Source organism: Mobula birostris, chromosome 4 (genome assembly GCF_030028105.1).
Source record: "Mobula birostris isolate sMobBir1 chromosome 4, sMobBir1.hap1, whole genome shotgun sequence".
Classification (NCBI taxonomy): domain Eukaryota; kingdom Metazoa; phylum Chordata; class Chondrichthyes; order Myliobatiformes; family Myliobatidae; genus Mobula; species Mobula birostris.
Genome location: NC_092373.1, coordinates 109,889,028 through 109,910,017, shown reverse-complemented (window position 1 = coordinate 109,910,017; position 20,990 = coordinate 109,889,028). Strand labels below are relative to the sequence as shown.

At 38.8% G+C, this 20,990-nt stretch overlaps 1 protein-coding gene across 2 annotated transcripts in view; it reads left to right on the top strand.

The window, feature by feature from the left end:
* The window catches only part of tmem192 (transmembrane protein 192), a 59,333-nt gene that overhangs the window by 15,683 nt on the left and 22,660 nt on the right, over nt 1-20,990 (top strand). For both annotated transcript variants that reach the window (XM_072255914.1, XM_072255912.1), the window contains exons 2-3: nt 13,685-13,831; nt 15,630-15,882. In XM_072255914.1, coding sequence (XP_072112015.1) covers nt 13,685-13,831; nt 15,630-15,882 — 400 coding nt within the window. The remainder of the gene's footprint in view (nt 1-13,684; nt 13,832-15,629; nt 15,883-20,990) is intronic.

Here is a 20,990-nt window from a genome sequence, read left to right as displayed (position 1 = left end):
ACTTCCATATCCATTTGTTTATTCCTGATTCTCCTGAGTAACTGAGCCAAACTGTCCTATTGCGGTCTTCATATTCAGAAACATCCTCTGAAGGCTTTTGTTTGCAATCAGCCACTTTCTTCCAATCACTCTGGTTTGGGGCTTGTCCCCCCAACCAGCTGGTAAATTCTGTCTATCCTCTCCTGTACTATCTTCAACTCGCGTGTCAACTGATTTATTTGTTGAATTATTAGCATGGTAGTTAAAATTTGAATGTCATCATATAGATACAATTTTTATTTATTGCTAATACATTGAAGTTCAATCTAAGTCTTTAAGTTCCCCTTTTTAGGATGCAGAACTTCCCTGGATCATTTGTCAATTTTCTCTCTAGATCTGCTGGTCAATAACAAATTTCCTGTTTTTTTTTCATAATTTCCATCATTGGTCTTTTGTGTTTTCATTCTCTTAGCCTTTTACTGGGGCAAGTTTTGCCATGGCTACCAGACCAGTTACCTTATTACAGTCATCATCACTTGAGCCACTAGAGGTCTCTAAGTCAGCATCTCTGCAGTTCTGTGGAGTTCCCAAGGTATCACTCTGTTTGGTGATTAGTCAGTGTTGGCTGCCATTCAACGTGATTGACATCATCATTAACACCGCCCACTGGGTTGGCTGAACCAGTCACTGAAGGACTTTTCATGCCAAGCAGATTTGCCTCAATTCACTTTGCAACTCTGAACAGAGCTCTTAACTACAGGCAAACTTTGCATGTTGTCTGTTTACCTGTTCCAATAATGCAGAAATCTTTTTTGCTGATCTATTATCTTTTTCATTCTGCTCTATTGGCATGTATGCATTTTTTCTCTGTCATCCAATTGATTTTGTAAATCAGTTCTCGCGCATTTTAAAGCATCAATCAACTCAATAAACTTACTCCTTCACAGCTCCATTTAGGGTGCTGGTGCCCATACTGTTTTTTTTTTCCTTTTAGGGTCCTGAACACACATTTTTTGATCTTGCAGCATATCACTTCAACATCACTTATAAGCTAGTCCTCACTAGACTTTGCACATTTCTTCTGTATCTCTTTACCAATGGTATCATTTATATGCGTCATCTAAGTAAGAGCTTAAGATTTCAGTTATCTTTTCCTTCCTCAGCTGGGAAGTTGAGGGGCCTGCCAGTCTGTTTCAAAGCTTTGGCCATCATATTAATTTTAATTTTAAGAAGTACTGTTCACTTCTGGACATCATCTCACAAAACTCACAACCCGGTTGTGACTATAATATCAGGTTACAACCAAACAAACACCCATCCACTATCTTAACTTTTGTCGTCCTCTCGTCCGACAACTCGTATAACTGTTACTATAGTATCAGACTCTGAATTTATACCAGCCCTACACAGTTTGTACAACCACGACTCCGCTCACTCTTAAACTCCCTTTAACGATGTGCAGAAGATATTTATTCTTGGACAATTGAGGAACAGGGGAATGCCTTGCCTTCCAGCTATGTGCTTAAAACTTCCTTTCTTAGTCTGGTTTGTTTCTTCAAGTAATCGTCCCACATTTTGCACCAAACTGTTGGATCTCTGTTTATTTTCTGATCCTTGAGGTTCTTCTGGGAGTCAGAAATGGTGAGCAGTCTAAATTCTAACGATTCCTTATTTTAGAGTAAAAACAAACATGCAAGTACTAAGTAAACTGTATGCAAAGACAAAAGGAATAAAGATGTCTCCTGAAAAATATCACTTTTATAATAAGATGAGGAAAGTTTCTCATATAGGAATGAATTAGTTAATAGGCCACATAATTAAAAGATTATGTGGGTAATGTGTTAATACTCGGCCAATGAAAAATGAGAGGAGTGATTAAACCATTAGTTTAGCTGCTATACCGCTTTTTGCCAGTAAGTGGGGATGAAGCAACATATACTGTGAAAAATACATAAGTTTATAAAAAGTACAAATGCTATTAAAAAGTATTATTTTAAAAAACAGTGGGTTCCAACAATCATAGTGAGGAAGGTTGTGAGTCAAGAGTCCAAATTTTTTTTTAAATTAGTAAGGGTCAGTGGAGACATGCCAAATGTCTTTAGCCCTCCTCTCCCTCCCTCCCCCCCCCCCCCCCCCATGGAAGTAGCGATATTGGTGAGCTTTCTTGGCAATGAAATCCATGTGGTTGGACCAGGGCAGGGCTATTGGTGATGTTCACTTCCAGGAACTTGAAGCTGTCAACTCCCTCGATGTCAGCAGTGTTGATTGGATAGCAGCACATGTGCCATCCCACTTCCTGAAATCAATGACCAGCTCTTTTGTTTTGCTGACAGAAAGAAAGGTTGTTGTCAATATCTTCATTAATCTCTGCACTGGCTGAGACAATAATATCTTTAATCTGGTGATTAGGACCTTTGTGATGCTTCAGGTGTAGACTAACTGCTGTTGCCTCCTTGTTCTGTATTCTTGGGTAATAAAACCATTTGGCAGCCCATCCATTACCTACCACTTGTGTACCTGACTCTGGAAATCAGCACTATTTCAAACTCTTTATCTCAACAAAAGGACAGAATTCAAAGCTGTTCTCACTCTTGTGGGAGGGGGAGTGGAACATAACAGCTTGTGCAAATATGTAGCTGACCCAAAAGTGAAGTTATCGCATAAATGATAACTTGCCTTTGAAGGGGACGAAGCCATTTCATATTTGGTCCCCTTGTCAACTATGAATGCATTTGACTCCATCTGGTATTATGTTCAAAGCTACTGTCTACTAATTGCCAGCCTGATCCTGAAGTAAGTACAGGTGTTACCAGTTGACATGAAACTCATTCAGTTTACCTTGCTATCATCATTATTACAGGCATTTTTAACCTTGAAGCAAGAATAGTGGGTAATCGTATAGCAAGAAGTAGGCAAAGAATTAAAATTTGATCACACGGATGTCTATAAAGTGTGAAAATGACAATCCAGATTTGTTTGTTGGCATGGATTGACCAGAAAGTTGAACCTTAGGGAACCAATACAAACATCTGGGTATATATTCAGTTGTGGCAAATGAAATGAGCTGCTTTATCGATTGCTTTCAAAAAGATCAACAGATTTCTGGATGTTGGGAGAGAATCCAAAACTGTTTTTGGGGTAAAAGGTGGACTATGTTCTTGATGATTGTCCTTCTCCCGCTCTTGTTTCTTGTATTCACGTTTTATACATGGCCTTACAAAATTTATAAGGAAAATTGCTAACTTTATTCAATAATACTTGTGCAAGTGATGGCACTCACTACCTATTCTAAGCTACCTTCACAGTTATTTTGAAAAGGGCTGTGATGTAATAAATTCAAAATGGATTTCTCTGCAGATTTGAAATTGTTTATATATTAAGCACTAGTTCCATACAATCTGAACTCACATGATTTTATTTACTCATTTTATTTTATTTCAAGATGCAGCACAGGAACAAGCTCATCTGATCTGACCCATTGAGCCTGTGCTGCTAATTAAACCCATGTGACCAGTTAACTAATTGTATAGTGTCTTCTCACATTCTAAAGACAGCTTCTGAAGGGAACACACAGGGAGAATGTACAAATTCCTTACAGATGGTGGTGAAATTGCACCTAGGCTGTTAGCGCTGTAGTAGCATCGCTCTAAGCACTTCGCTACCATGCCATTCATTTTGTTTTGATAATCTACACTTTGCCCAGTCCTCCATCAACAGTTTCAGTTGATATTGCTCAGTCAGTTACATCGCATCTTTGAATAAACTGTTTGTGCTGATTGCATCTAACCTGACACCATTTCCAATTGGCTTCTGTACCACAAGGTAGTTGGGAATCTTTAAAAAAAATCTTTAGGGTTTCCTTCAAACAAAACCTGACCCAATAATTTGAAACTTTTTATAACTGAATAGACAGGCAATATGCCCTATATACAAGGAATCTTCAAAAGCTGTACACAGATGTTGAGAACATTTTGGGTTGGTGACTTTTTGTCAAAACTAAAATATTGCAGGTAGTTGATTTTAACTTGAAGTTGAATTAAAAGTAGTAGAGAAAACTAAGAATGGTGACTCGGTGGAAGGCAGGGGGCAGTAGAATGATTGGTGGGGATATAAAAATGATAGCCTGGCAGTAACATCTTGAAGTTGTTCATGTAAAAGGAAATAGCAGTAAATGAGTTAAAAGACAAAAGGAAATCCCTTCAGATTGAAGAGAAATCCTGCTTCAACATGAACATTGCTGAAAGAAATTAAATTAAAATGCTTGCAAAGACAAAGCAACTGCAGATGCTAGAGATCAGAAAAGCTTGTAAGACCTCAGTTAGGTCAGGTAATGTACAAATTTAATTAAATAACTTCCCTGCAGTAGCTCTTCAAATCTTTTCACATGGAGTTACTGTGCAATGAACACAATTCAAAATCTCCTGTACAACTAGTAAAATATTGTCCAGCTCTGTTGAAAAGACAGCATCAACAGAAAAGTGAGTGCAAAATTTAGTTACTTGCTTGTTATTCGTAAAATAAAGCTAACTCTAACTAGATTAAACATAGATCTTTATTATCAGTAACTCATTGGTGGAATATGGACAATTAACCCGTGAAAATTATTTGTTTAATAAAAATAATGTAGCAATCAAAAGTAGAAAATACCGTTGGGTCAGCATTAGCAAAGAAAGAAACTGTTGATATTCCAGGTCAAGGATACATCAAGCACAAAAAATACAAGCCCCTAAGCCCACCACATTGATGCTGACTTTTTACCTACTGATGCCATTTTCCCAGATGACTGTATCCTTTCTTGCCTGTTCAAGAGTGTGTAAACACCTCAAATGGAATAAGTCCACCATCACCTTTAGCAGTGTATTGCAGGTATCAAACACTCAAACATGCCCTCAGTTCCTTTTTAAACTTCTCGCTCTCTCCTTAAATAGATGCCTTCATGTCTGTAAATACCTACATCATGGGAAAATGAATATATCCTGTCTGTGTCTCATAATCTTATATGCATTGTAAAAGTATTCAGCTTCTAACATTTTGTTCACATACATGAAAATTACAACCCAGGATTTTGATCAATTTGATTGAGAATTATTTGTGAATTATATGATCCTTTTTCCCCCCACAGTAGAACACAAAAAAATGGAAAATTGTGAAGCATGAAAAAGTAAAAATTCAAAAACTGGAAGGTAGTCATCCCCTTTCGTTCATACTTAGTTGAACCACCTCTCACAGCTATTACAGCCAGTGATCTTTTTTGGATAAGTCTACATCAGCTTTACACAGCCTGATAGAGCAAGATTATCCCATTCCTCCTTGCAAAATTGTTCAAGCTGTGCCAGGTTGGGGAGTGGTGGTTGACAGCAATCTTGAGGTCTTCCCAGAGATGTTCACTTGGGTTAAGGTCAGAACTCTGGCTGGGCCACTCAAAAACATCTATTTTCTTCATTTGAAGCCACTCCATGGTTACTCTGAAAGTGTGCTTTGGGTCCTTGTCCTGCTGAAAGACAAACTTCCTCCACAGTTGAAGCTTTCTGGCGGAGGTTAGAATGTTGGCAGCATTCATCTTCTCATCAATCCTGACCAGATTTCCAGTGCCTGCTGCTGACAAGCATCTCCGTACAATGATGCTACCTCCACTATACATTAGGGATGGTATTCCCTGACTGATGTGCAATATTATATTTACGCCAAACATACTAAGTGTTGAGGCCAAAAAGTTCCACTTTAGTCTCATCTGACCAGAAAACCTTCTACATCTTTACGGTATCTTCCAAGATGCACTTTGCAAAGTCTTTATGGGCAAGAATATGTTTTTTTTTAGCCAGGGCTTCTTCATTGCCACTCTTCCATAAATACCCTTTTTGTACAAGGCCTTAGAGATTGTGGAGCCACGAACATCATCTCCAGTTGCAGTCACTGACTTCTACAGTTCACTCAGCGGCTATTGGTATCATATAGCCTCTGATATAAGTGCCTTTCTTCTTTGGTGACTAAGTTTAGAAGGGAGGCCTGACCTTAGCAGTGTGGCTGTGGTTTCATATCTTTCTACTTTTCCACAATGGACTGCATTGAGCTCCCAGGTATGTTCAGTGTTCACCCTGAGATGGTGTTGTACCCGTCCCCAGATTTGTGCTTCTCTATTATCATTTCCCTGACTTGTCTTGAAGGCTCTGCTGTCTTCATTCTGGTTTGGTCTGTTGCAAATGTACCATACTCTTGAACCTTACAGAGAGAGGGGATGTTTATTCAGCTGATCTTCCAATTTTCTACATCAAAAAGTTGGCTGAGTTGGGAAGCTATTGCACTTGAGGGCAGTTAGTGTAGTAACTACAAAGAAGCCAAATATTTTTTGTCAGCTTCACAATTGTGCTTTTTAATTTTTGGTAAGTTGTGGACAGGGTTTGGGTTTTTTCTTTTGATTTGATATGATGCACACTGTTTTGTAGACTGGCTCAAAAAATCATACTTCAATATTTTTTTAATTTGGAAAATGAGACAGTAAGATGTGGAATAAGTTGTGAGGACTGAATACTTTTTCAAGGCACAGTATCAGGTTATTCTGCCTACTTTGCTCCAGGGAAAGTAAGCCCAGCCTGCCCAATCTAAAGTCATCCAATTGAGGTAACATCCTTGATGCATTTCTTTATTCTCTCCTGTGCAGTCACATCCTTTGTATAGTCAGGTGACCAGAACTGTTCACAATATTGTGTGTACCTGAAACTATTATGTAACTTTATGATGTATCATCCCATCAGTTGGAAGCCCTAACCAGTGAAGGCAAGCATGCCATACACTGCCTTTACCACCCTAGGGACCTGTGTTACCTCTTTCAGGAAACAACAAACTTGGAACTGTAGATATCTTTGTTCAGCAACATTCTGTAGAGCCCTGTTGTTTGCAGTGTATTTTCTGCGTCCATTTGATTCCCAGATACACCACCTTATGCCTGATGAGATTTAATTCCAAATGCCAAGTCTCTGCCATCTTTATAACTGATCTAAATCCTGTCACCATCCAAATGCCACTGCAAAGTTGCTGATCACATCCAAATCGTTAATATACATCACAAGCAAAAAAATGTCCCAGAACCAATCCCTATAGTACACCCAACAGTCACTGATTTCTCCAGGGAAGCATCTTCCCATCACTATGTTCTGCCTCCTGTTGCCAAGCCAGTTTTGGATCCAGTTAGGCAGTTTCCTTGAATCTCGCGTACCTTGACCTTGTGGTTCTGTCTGCCATGTTTAAAGGCATCCATTAGTCTTGCGAGACCATGGATCTGCACCTGGAAAGTCTTCACTCTCCAGGGCGCAGGCCTGGGCGAGTTTGTATGGAAGAGCATCAGTTGCCCATGCTACAAGTCTCCCCTCTCCACGACACCGATGTTGTCCAAGAGAAGGGCAAGGGCCGATACAGCTTGGCACCAGTGTCGTCGCAGAGCACTGTGTGGTTAAGTGCCTTGCTCAAGGACACAACACACTGCCTTGGCTGGGACTTGAACTCACAACCCTCAGATCACTAGCCGAATGTCTTAACCACTTGGCCACTTGGCCACATGGCCACATGCCCACACAATCTGCCATGTGAGACTCTGTCAAATGCCTGTCTAAAATCTATGTGGGCAATACTGATTGTCCTGCCTTCATCAATCTCATTTGTCACCTTTTCAAATAAAAACTCTAATCAAATGTGTTAGACAGCATTTTCCATAAAGCCATACTGACTATCATTCCAAGTAAACATAAATCTTGTCTTAGAATTTTCTTCATTAATTTTCCTGATGACATATAGTTGTGTGGTTTATCCCTGCTGTCCTTCTTGAATAAGGGAATAACATTAACTTTCCTCCAGTCTTCTAGTACTTCAACTATGGCTAACAAAGAGGCAAAAACCTCTGGGCTTCAACAATCTCCAGCCATGTGATTTCCAAAATATGGAGAACAGTACAGCCCTGGAGAGGAAGTTCCATCCATAATGTTGCCAATGTATACTAAATGTCCTCCTGTTAAATGTGTCATCCATCGATTCCCTTCCTATTCGTTTGTCTACCTGAACTCCACCAAGCTCCCTGCATCCACCACTACTGTGGTAACATATTCCAGGTACTTACCAGTCTCTGTGTTTCGTTTTTTATAAAAAAAGCTTTCCTTTCCACACACCTACCTTAACACCATGTCCTCTGGTGTTTCACATTCTCCCTGGGGGAAAAAAGGTTCTGACTAACTTATCCCATCTATGCTTTTCACAATTTAAAAACCCCCAACAGATCTCTGTCTTTGAGGCCAACTTCAGAACATCTTTCAAGAGAGTGAACCCAGGCAAGGTGTCAGGCTCTGGTAGGGCTTTGAAAACCTGTGCCACCCAACTAGTGGAAGTGTTCAGAGAACTTCAATATCTCACTGCTGCATTTGGAGCTTTCCACCTGTTTCAAAAGGGAGACTATCATGCCAGTGCCCAAGAAGAGCAGGATGAGCTGTCTAAACAACTATCAACCAGTGGCTCTCAGTGGTTCTTTCAAGGGTTGGTTGCACTCAGAATTAGCTCCTGCCTAAGCAAGAACCTGGACCTGCTGCAATTTACCTATTCGCCACAATAGGTCTACAGCAGATGCAATCTCACCTGGATCACCTGGACAATAGCAAAACCTACGTCAGGCTGCTGTTTATTGATTTACAGCTCAGTGTTCAACACAATCATATCCTCAGGTCCAATTAACAAGCTCCAAAACCTGGGCCTCTGTACCTCCTTCTGCAAACAAATCCTTGACTTCCTCCCTGGAAGACCATAGTCTATGCGGATTGGAAATAACATCTCCTTGCTGACTATCAACACTGGCACATCTCAAGGATGTGTGCTTAGCCCTCTGCTCTGCTCTACACCAGTGATGGTGTGGCCAGGCCCAACTCAAATGCCATCTATAAATTTGCCAACAACATAACAATTGTTGGTAAAATTTCAGGTGGTGACAAGATGGTGTACAGGAATGAGATAGATCAGCTGGTTGAGTACTATCGCAAAAACAACCTTGCACTTAATGTCAGTAAGACCAAGGAATTGATTGTGGACTTCAGGAAGAGGAAGTTGCGGGAACAGACACCAGTTCTCATTGAGGGTTCAGCAGTGGAAAGGTGAGCAATTTCAAGTTCATGGGTGTCAACAACCCTGAAGGTCTATCCTGGGCCAACATATTGATGCAATTACAAAGAAGACACAACAGCAGCTTTACTTCATTAGGGGTTTGGGGAGAGTTGTATGTCATCAAAGACACTGACAAATTTTTACAGATGTACCGTGGAAAGCATTCTAGTGGGTTGGCATCAACATCCGGTATAGATGTACCTCTGCACGTGATCAGGAAAAGCTGCAGAGAGTTATAAGCTCACTCAGCTGGGGCACTAGCCTCCCCAGCATCCAGGGCACCTTCAAAAGGTGATGTCTTTTTTTAAAAAAATGGCATCTATCTTTAGGAACCCCATCACACAGGATATTCCCTCTGCTCATTAAGGACAAGGTGCTGAAGACACTTAATGTTTCAGGAATAGCTTCTTACCCTCTGCCATCAGATTTCTGAATGGACAATAAATCCATGAACTGTGCTATTTTTTCCCTCTTTTTGCACTACTTAATTTATTATATACTACTTATTGTAATATGTAGATTTTATGAATTTCAATGTACTGCTGCTACAAAACAACACATTTCATGACATGTGCCAGTGATATTAAACCTGCTTCTGATCTTTGTGTACCTCAATGCTATTAAAAGTGTCTACTATTACTATACTTTCTCCTTTCAGTTGAACCCACAAAGTGCAACGCTTCACACTTGCCCAGATTTGTTCCTTTCTCTGCCCATATCCTGCAGTATTCTTTAATAGTTCTTTATACTGTCCACGATTCTTCAAATCATGGGTTTCATTTACAAGCTTACTAATCCACCCCGTACATTTTCGTCCAAATATATATCGCAAAAGAGCACCCAGCATTGATGCTTATAGATTGCCACTAGTCATAGACGTCCGGCCAAAATAATGGCCTTCTGCACTTGCACTGTCTTCTATGAGCAAACTAGTTCCAAAATTAAATTTGTAATTTTCCCTGGCTCACGTGCATTTTTATTTTCTGAATCACCTACCATGAGGGGCCTTACGAAATGCCTTACTAAAATTCATGTAAATAACACCCTCCTCAACAGAAAACCCTTAAGTTTGTCAGATGTACCTGCCCTGCACAAAGCCATATTGAATGTCTCTAAGCAGGTCATGCATTTCCAAATGCCCATAAATCCCTTGCATTGGTATCCTCTTCCCTACCACTGATCTGGGCTTTTTGGTCTATAATTACCTAGATCATCTCTATTTCCTTTCTTGAACAAAGGCACGTTTTCTACTCTCCAGTCCTCTACGACCTCGCCTGTTGCTAGTGAGGGCACAAAGATCTTCACTTGCTGCTTTCAACATTCTTGGTTATATGCCATCAGACCCCGGGATGATGCTCTTTAGAAGACTGAGCACTCCCTCCTCATCATTATCAAAATGTCCTAGGACATAAGTATGCCTCACTCTGCTTTCACTATCCTCCAAATCCTTCTTGGTAAATATTGACAAGAAGCATTCATTTAGTACCTGGCCACTTGCTCCAACTCCAAGCACAAATTTCTTCCTTTATCCTTGAGTGGACTTGTCCCCTCCTTAGTTATCTTTTTTTTAATGCCTTGATCCTGTTTATCAAGGCATTTCATGGCCCCTTTCACCCTTACTGATGACTTTATCACTTTCTTTATATTCCATAAGGGTCCTGAAATCCCTTTGCAGGACTTCATTTCTGTTCCTGCCTGTTCCTGCATCTGACTGTTCATCTTCCCCTTGCAGAATGTCCTTTACATGCTATGAGACAGCTTCATCTTACTAATACCCAAATGATATATTCAGTCATTTTCCCTTCCTGAACTCATTATCTTCCATGAATTTATCCTTGTTGAATACAGACAAGAAGTTTTCATTGAAGATCTCCCCCACGTCCCCTGGTTCCACACGTAATTACCTCTTTGGTCCCTGGAAAGGCCTATTCCTTCCCTGCTGCCCTCTTGCTCCTTCATACTATACAATGACTGAATTCTCCATAATCTTAACTGCCAAGATATTTATAGGTCTTTTTTTGCCATCCTATGGACTTTGAAAACTTCAATGTATTTGTTCATCAACATTCTTTAGTGCCTTACCATTTTTTTTGTACCTATCCTTCCTTGGTACTCTACTATGCCCTCTATATTCCTCGAGGGAATACAATTGCCTATGCTTGTCATATTGTCATATGCTTTTTCTTCTCTCTTCCTTCCCCCCCCCCCTTTAGGATCTTCAATATCCTTTGTCATCCAGGTTTCCTAATCTTGTTGCCTATTCCTTTCATTCTTACTGGAATGTGCTGTCCTTGAATTCTTGTTATCTTTTAAAAGATGCCCACTTGTTGGTTGTTGTTTTACCTACAGTAAATCTCATCCTAATCTAATTTATACTTTATACTTTATTGTTGCCAAACAATTGATACTAGAACGTACAATCATCACAGCGATAGTTGATTCTGTGCTTCCCACTCCCTGGATTACAAATATTAAATTTTAAAAATATTAAAAATAGTAAATATTAGTAAATATTAAAATTTTAAATTATAAATCATAAATAGAAAAATGGAAAGTAAGGTAGTGCAACAAAACCGAGAGGCAGGTCCGGATATTTGGAGCGTACGGGTCAGGATCCGTTCAGCAGTCTTATCACAGTTGGAAAGAAGCTGTTCCCAAATCTGGCCGTACGATTTTGCTTTTAATTTTGCTCAGTCCTTATCAGCTTTTCCCAAATTTAGGACCTTGATGATCAACCTATCCCTTTCTGTCACTACCTTGGAACTAACAATATTATGGTCATTTTTTCCTAACTGACAGCCTAGATTCATAAGATGTGGTCAATTACAGCCACTTCTCTGAGGAATTTCTAATATTTATGTCAAAAAAAACCTGTGTGCACTTAAACTCCTGCCTATGCAAGGCAATGCTAGTCAATGTTGGGTAAATTTTAAATCTCCACTATTATAACACTATTTGTTTTACATCTTTCTGTGCTGTATAGCTACCTTGCTAGTTGAATAATGCTGGCTATTGCAGCAGTAAGATCGGAGTTGGATTCCTCCCACAGTCTATAAGGAGGTTGTACCTACTCCCGTGACCTGACTTTCTTCCAGGTGATCCAATTTCCTCCCACATTTGAAAGTCGTATGGTTAGGATTAGTTTGTTGTAGAGATGTTACGTTGGGGCTGGAAGTGTGGCAATGCTTGCTGGCCACCCAGCACAATCTTTGTTGATTTGCTTTGATGCAATTTCGCTGCGTGTTTCATTGTACATATGACAAATAAAGCTAATCTTGAATCTTTTTTCCATTTGCTAACATATCTGTTCCTTTAATCTTCAATATCTATTGTAGGCTTTTACTACAATAACTCCAACAAAGCAATTGCCCATATCCTATTCCTAAATTCTACCCATGTGACTTTATTAGATGACCTGGCCAGGTTATTCTCTCAACCCACTCCAATTATGAACTGAAAAAAGTCCCAGTAAAATTGTATGCCAGAACATTTGCTCCAAAACTTCAGGTATGCTGCTAATACTTTATTATTAATATTGTACTTTTACCACACACTTGCATCAATTTACACAAGTTTGATATGGATGAAGCATTTGGCTAAAGTGAGTTGCTAGTGGGGAGTGGTGAAAGATTGAAAACATATGACAATTTAAAATAAGTGAAAAATAAACATAAGCTTTTTGGGAATTCAGTTTGAAAGCGTTTGTCAATCTTTAGTTTTTACAAGAAAGATGAGCTGTGAGAGAAAAGAAGTTAATTTGAGTACTTAATTGAAAATGTTAAACAATTTTATAGACCTGATGAAGGATTTCAGCCCAAAACATACTCATCTTTTCCATTGATGCCATTTTCTGACCTGCTGAATTGTTCCAGAGTTTTGTGCATGCTACTCTATTTTTTTCAGCATCTACAGTATTGTGTTTACAATTACTGAAATTTTTTTAACTGCTGATCATCTGCGGTTTTTCCAATTGTATTTTAAAACAAACTAAAAATGTGGTTTGAAGTAGTTTTTCATGAATATAATGAAATATTTATTTTACTGAGAGGCATTTGTGGTTTTGGTTTGATTTTACATAATCCTGATTATATTTTGTTTCTTGAGCTGTGATTGAAGCATGTAAGTATCTGTCCTGCCTCTGCAACAGAATAATTTATAATATGATTTGCCCAGTGCTCTGTCCCTTATTTTCTTTAGTTCTGTAGTTGAAGCACAGCAGTTTTGTCTCTATCTTAATTTATGTTGTTACTGAGAAAATACTTGTAAAGTTCTTCATGTTGCTTCCGAAGGGAACCTTGCCATGATCTCAGATGTGAATTTCACGGTTTGTTGGCAGTAAGGTGCCCATGTATTTCTTTTTATTGTGACTGTAGAAGGGTTCAAAGTGGAATGGGAGAGTGTGAAGTTTTTATTGCTGTAAGTTTCCTTTGTGCAGTAAGATAAGAAGCTGAATGTTACAGACTGCAGGTGCTACACTAAATAGCATGACTCGCATAGGTAAACATCTCGCTGGTGTTGTTAGATGTGTTTTGGTATTTCAGATTCTTCATGCTTTGCTTTTCCCCCCTAGAATTCCACTGATGTGACTCAAAGTGTGGAAGAGGATCCACCAATAGACCTTCCCCTACTGCATGCTGATACTTTGGTTGGTGATGTGAGACCTTACTTTAAAAGTGTGCCAACAGGATGTTGGGCAATCCTGTTAACATTTCTGCATGTGAGTGTTGGATTTTCTATATGCTGGGGGTTATTTGAATTGTATTTGAAACCTTTGAGATATGTAATATTTTAAAAGCTACTTCATATCAAATGTTTAACAATACTTTAGTTTTAAATGGGAAGGTACATGCTAGTGGACCATAAGATCTTTGTTCAATATTTTGTTCAATTGAATTCCTTAATCCACTGAAAATAGACTTTGTAAAATTGAAAAGAACGTTGGCAACAGAAATTATCTTTAAGATGTTGTTGCTGTAGCAATCATGTTACCATTGTAACAACACTTCGGAAATTTTTCTTCAAGGGCATATTTGACAAAATTCCGTGTCCTAAAATGCTTCATTACCATCTTTGATTTTTTTTAAAACTATAACCACATTCTACTTTAAAAAATTAAAATGCACATAAGGTTGATTTGATACTTTTTTAAAAAAACTCTCATTGAGGTCTTTAACTCTCTTAAAATCTTAATCTTAAAATCTCAAATGTAATAAAAATTGTAAACTGATTCAAATTTGCATGTTGCATTTGGAAAAAAATAACACTTTTTTTAAAAAGCACTAAGAGTCTTTTATTGTAACTTGCCACTAAAATGGCAGCCTCCATCACATTTGTCTGAAATGATTGGTAATCATTGTATATTTTGTGAACTTTCACCCAATTGTGTCCCACTTTATAGTCATAGTCATACTTTATTGATCCCGGGGAAATTGGTTTTCGTTACAGTTGCACCATAAATAATTAGATAGTAATAAAACCATAAAAAGTTAAATAGTAATATGTAGATTATGCCAGGAAATAAGTCCAGGACCAGCCTATTGGCTCAGGGTGTATGACCCTCCAAGGGAGGAGTTGTAGAGTTTGATGGCCACAGGCAGAAATGACTTCCTGTGACGCTCTGTGCTGCATCTCGGTGGAATGAGTCTCTGGCTGAATGTACTCCTGTGCCCAACCAGTACATTATGTAGTGGATGGGAGACATTGTCCAAGATGGCATGCAACTTGGACAGCATCCTCTTTTCAGACACCACTGTCAGAGAGTCCAGTTCCATCCCTACAACATCACTGGCCTTACGAATGAGTTTGTTGATTCTGTTGGTGTCTGCCACCCTCAGCCTGCTACCCCAGCACACAACAGCAAACATGATAGCACTGGCCACCACAGACTCGTAGAACATCCTCAGCATCGTCCGGCAGATGTTAAAGGACCTCAGTCTCCTCAGAAAATAGAGACGGCTCTGACCCTTCTTGTAGACAGCCTCAGTGTTCTTTGACCAGTCCAGTTTATTGTCAATTTGTATCCCCAGGTATTTGTAATCTTCCACCATGTCCTCCACCTTCAATGTTGCTTCTCAACTTTTTCCTTAGCGTTACTCAATTTAAATAGTATTTTTTGTGTATATGACTTCCAAAATCATGCTGGTAGTACATCAGTTGCCCTGTCAGGTGGGGAGGAATGAAAATTACACTGTCAAATCGCTTTGCAGTTCAAGATTATGGAACACCAGCATGTTCCAGGTGTAGTAAAACTTGTATATTTCGAATATTGGTGAAAAACATTAACATTTTAAAAGAAAAATAAAAACCTTGAGACTAAGAGTAATTAACTGGCATATTTCTATCAGTATTAAGGCCACAGGTGTATGATATGTTTTGCATCTAACATCTTTTGTATGTATGAACACACTGATTAGGAGATATTGAATTCTAAATTGACATTTAGATTCATTATCTATAATAAATTAGCATTTCTGATTAGTTATTTTTTTGTAAAAGTAATGTTTTTTTCATTCTAGGTTGCTTTTGTGGCTCTGGCATATACTTTGGTTTTTTTATGTGTAACATCATCTGGCAATTGTAGTAATGTCCTTGGGTCTTTCAAACCTGTGACTGTTATAATAATTGCAAAAGTTGTCCTTTGGACCCTGCATGCTGTCTTTGAATTTTACTTGCAAACTCAACACTCCAAAGTCAGAAACAGAGGCTATCTGGCACTATACCGTTCCATAAAGCATTTGAAACACCTGCCACTTTTCATTCATTCTACAGGTGAGCAAAATTTATTTTTAATTGTACAAACAAATTTTAACTACATTAGTTGAAAGTACAAGAATGTAGTGCCATTGATAATGGAGCTATCATGGGAATGGACTTTGCCTGCCTAGTACTTGGCATGAATGTTAGCCAACTGCCTATATCTCATCATAATGCAGATTTTACTGCTTGTAGGCATGGACATCAGCTGCTGAGTTGAAAGACACAGCACATTAAAGATAGGGAACCAAAACAAAACTTGGAAAAATTTGTAGTTGCAATTTATTGGCCCTGTTTTCAGTGAGAAACGAGGGTGGGAAACTGATTTAGATATAAAAAGGAGTCTTAATTAAAAATAATAAACTAAACTTGGTTGGGTGAGACTAGATTTCTAGGTTATGAATGAAAAGTGAAATATTTGGAATTATAGAAAGATATAAAATTATGAAAGGGATAAATAAGATCGAGGCAGGAAAGTTGTTTCCACTGGTGGGTGAGACTAGAACTAGGGGACATGGCCTCCAGAATCGGGGGAGTAAATTTAGGATGGAAATGAGGAGAAACTGCTTTTCCCAAAGAGTGGTGAATCTGTGGAATTTTCTGTCCAATGAAGCAGTGGAGGCTACCTCAGTAAATATATTTAAGACAAGGTTGGATAAATTTTGGCATAGTAGGGGAATTGAGGGTTACGGGGAAAAGGCAGGTAGGTGGAGATGAGTCTTATTGCAGGTTTGACAGGCCAGATGACCTACTCCTGCTCCTATTTCTTATGTTCTTGTATCCTTAAGAGGAACCTGAGCAGGTACTCCTTCACTCATAGGGTGGTACGAGTGTGGAACTACCTACCATCTGAAGTGGTAGATGCAGATTTGATTGCAACATTGAAGAGAAGTTTGAATAAGTACGTGAATGGTCCAGCTGCAAGTCGATGGGACTAAGCAGAATAACAGTTTGGCATAGAGTAAAATAGGCTGAAGGCCTGTTTCTGTGTTACAGTGCTCTATGTTCACTATAAAGGGCATCATCTTGTGCACTTTTATACAGACCAGAAAGATAAATGTTTAGTTCTGGTTTGGAAATGTTGATAATGAAAAGTAGTATATACATTTGACTGTCAACTACACACAACTTGGCCATTGTAGATAGACTAAACTGGAAAAGGTGTTGCAACCAATGACTTAAATATTTGGTACACCCTAGGCATTCATCAAAGTAATTTAGTGTCCAGCAACCTGTCCCCTTGTTGCTAATGAAATGGCAGAGCAGACTCGATGGGCCAAATGGCCTAATTCTGCCTCTTTCTTATGGTCTTGTGGCTAAAATAAAGATATGCTTTTAGGAACAGGTCATCTTGTGCTTTCTTCCCCAACTCTCCTTTGCATTCCCTCTCTACTCCACGGAGGCTATGATGCTACCAATGTTCTTTTTTTGTTGTGTGATCTCTTTCTGAAGGAATATTGCCAATTCTGTTACGAGGACTGATACAAAAGCTGTTAATCAAATTTCCACTAAAAGGAAGGGATAGCTTGAACCAATGTAGGTTCCCCAAGCTACTCTACCTAATTTGGAGAAAGTGAGTGGAGTGGAGCCAAAGGAATAGTTCAATCTGAGGACCTGTTTAGCAAGGTGGATGAGTGTGTTGCTGGAGGGAAACCGATTGGGCATGTGTTCACAGAAGAAGTGAAAAGCCTTCAGAGAGATGTGCATATAAAGATTAAGAATCAGATTTGTTGTCACTGACATGAGTTGTGAAATTTGTTTTGTAGCTCACATAGAGATATGCCTTCAGGAAAAGGTCATCTCAAATGCTTTCTTCCCAATTCTCCTTTGAAATTGTCAACCAGAACAAATTTAATGCAAAACTTTTCTTGGTTATGACTCCGTCCAGTAACCCTCATGTACCTTCCACCTTAGATTTTGGCCTAAAGGGAAATTAATGGTTATGGATTTGTTTTGTGGCAACAGTACAATGCAAAACATAAAAATCCATTATAAGTTGCAATAGAAATAAATAATGCAAGGTAGTGTTCATGGACTACTCACAAATCTGGGGGCAAAAAGCTGTTCCTAAAACGTTGATTGAGAATTGTCAGCCCCCTTTGCCTCCTTTCCAATTGTAGTATTTAGAAGAGGGCATGTACCAGGTGGTGAGGGTCTTTAATGATGGGTGCCACCTTCTTGAGGCACCATCTGTGGAAGATATCGTCTGGTGGGGAGGCTTGTACCCACGATGGAGCTGTTGAGCAATAACCCTCTAAACCCTCTTGCAATTCATAGAACATAGAATAGTATAATGCATTACAGGCCCTTCAGCCCACAATGTTGTGCTGACCCTCAAACCCTGCCTCCCATATAACTCCCCACCTTAAATTCCTCCATATACCTGTCTAGTAGTCTCTTAAATTTCACTAGTGTATCTGCCTCCACCAATGACTCAGGCAGTGTATTCCACGCACCAACCACTCTTGAGTAAAAAAAAAACCTTCCTCTAATATCCCCCTTGAACTTCCCACCCCTTGCCTTAAAGCAATGTCCTCTTGTATTGAGCAGTGGTGCCCTGAGGAAGAGGTGCTGGCTATTCACTCTATCTATTCCTCTTAATATGTTGTACACCTCTATCATCTCTCCTCTCATCCTCCTTCTCTCCAAAGAGTAAAGCCCTAGCTCCCTTAATCTCTGATCATAATGCATACTCTCTAAACCAGGCAGCATCCTGGTAAATGTCCTCTGTACCCTTTCCAATGCTTCCACATCCTTCCTATAGTGAGGCGACCAGAACTGGACACAGTACTCCAAGTGTGGCCTAACCAGAGTTTTATAGAGCTGCATTATTACATCGCGACTCTTAAACTCTATCCGTCGACTTATGAAAGCTAACACCCCATAAGCTTTCTTAACTACCCTATCCACCTGCGAGGCAACTTTCAGGGATCTGTGGACATGTACCCCCAGATCCCTCTGCTCCTCCACACTACCAAGTATCCTGCCATTTACTTTGTACTCTGCCTTGGAGTTTGTCCTTCCAAAGTGTTCCACCTCACACTTCTCCGGGTTGAACTCCATCTGCCACTTCTCAGCCCACTTCTGCATCCTATCAATGTCTCTCTGCAATCTTCGACAATCCTCTACACTATCCACAACACCACCAACCTTTGTGTCGTCTGCAAACTTGCCAACCCACCCTTCTACCCCCACATCCAGGTCGTTAATAAAAATCACGAAAAGCAGAGGTCCTAGAACAGGTCCTTGTGGGGCATCACTAGTCACAACCCTCCAATCTGAATGTACTCCCTCCACCACGACCCTCTGCCTTCTGTAGGCAAGCCAATTCTGAATCCACCTGACCAAACTTCCCTGGATCCCATGCCTTCTGACTTTCTGAATAAGCCTACTGTGTGGAACCTTGTCAAATGCCTTACTAAAATCCATGTAGATCACATCCACTGCTCTACCCTCATCTATATGCCTGGTCACCTCCTCAAAGAACTCTATCAGGCTTGTTAGACACGATCTGCCCTTCACAAAGCCATGCTGACTGTCCCAGATCAGACCATGATTCCCTAAATGCCCATAGATCCTTTCTCTTTAAATCTTTTTATTAATTTTCAGAATTATAAACACAATAACAATGTTGATACAAAGAGATTGGAATAATCTTAATAAACATATACAAAAAAGATTTTAAGTAACATGGGTATAATAGACTGCCAAACTTATAATGAAATTAGTCATAAAGAGAAAAAAGAAATAAAGAGAAATATATATATATATAAACAAAGAAAAAACGTCAAAAGAAAAAGAAAAAAAAAAGAACTAAATACTAAACCCCAAAAAAAAGCAAACAGAACAAAACCGGGCTAGACAAATATCTTGAATCAGACACATTCAGTAATGTCGTCAACTCCGCTCCTCTATTCGTATATTTTAAGTTAATAAAGAAGATTTGGAAAGGTCAAATTACATTATATGAAAATGTTGCATGAAAGATTTACAGGTTTCTTCAAATTTAACCAAAGGATCAAAAATATCACTTATAATTTTTTCTAAATTTAAACTTAATGTAGTTTGAGAAAACCATTGGAATGTAGTAGGAGGATTGATTTCCTTCCAGTTCAGTAAAATACATCTTCTAGCCATTAAAGTAACAAATGCTGTCATCTGACAGGCGGAAGAAGACAAAGATCTCTATTCTACCATTGGCAATCCAGAAATTGCCATAATAGGATGGAGTTGTAAATCAAAACATAGAGCTGTTGAAATAATATCAAAAATATCTTTCCAATGTTTTTTCAAAAGAGGACAGGACCAAAACATATGAGTTAAAGAAGCCACCTCAGAGTGACATCTATTACAAATAGGGTTTATATAGGAATGAAAGCAGGCTAATTTATCTTTAAACATATGGGCTCTATGCACTACTTTAAATTGTATGTTTAGCATATATAGAAGTACAAACTAATTGAAAAATTTTACCCCATTTCTCTATAGGTAGACAAAGTTGAAGTTCCCTTTCCCATTCATTTTTAATTTATCAGATATACCTGGCTGTAATTTCATAATTATATCATAGATAACGGCTATTAATCCCTTCTGAAAAGGATTTAAACCTAAAATTTTATCAATGATATCAGTAGGATATGAAGTTGGAAAGGTAGGCAACGCAGTATTTTAAAAAATTTCTTATTTGTAAGTATCTTAAAAAAAATGGGATCTAGACAAATCAAATTTCTTAGATAACTGCTCAAGAGACAAAACAGTTATCCAGAAATAAGTCACGAAAACATGTTCTACCTTTCATTTTCCGTATCAAAAAGGCTTGGTCCATAACCGAGGGTTGAAAAAAGAGATTAGATATAATAGGACTTGATAACATAAATTGGTTCAGGCCAAAAAATTTACGAAATTGAAACCATATTCGCAATGTATGTTTAACTATTGGATTAACCATTTGTTTATTCAATTTAGATAGGACAAAAGGAAGTGAAGTTCCTAAAATGGAAGCTAAAGAAAACCCCTGTAGAGAGTAGCCTTCAAGGTTTACTCAATGTGGGCTTGGAGTTATATTCCAATCTTGTGTCCAAAGTATTAAATATTGAATATTAATTGCCCAGTAATAAACTCTT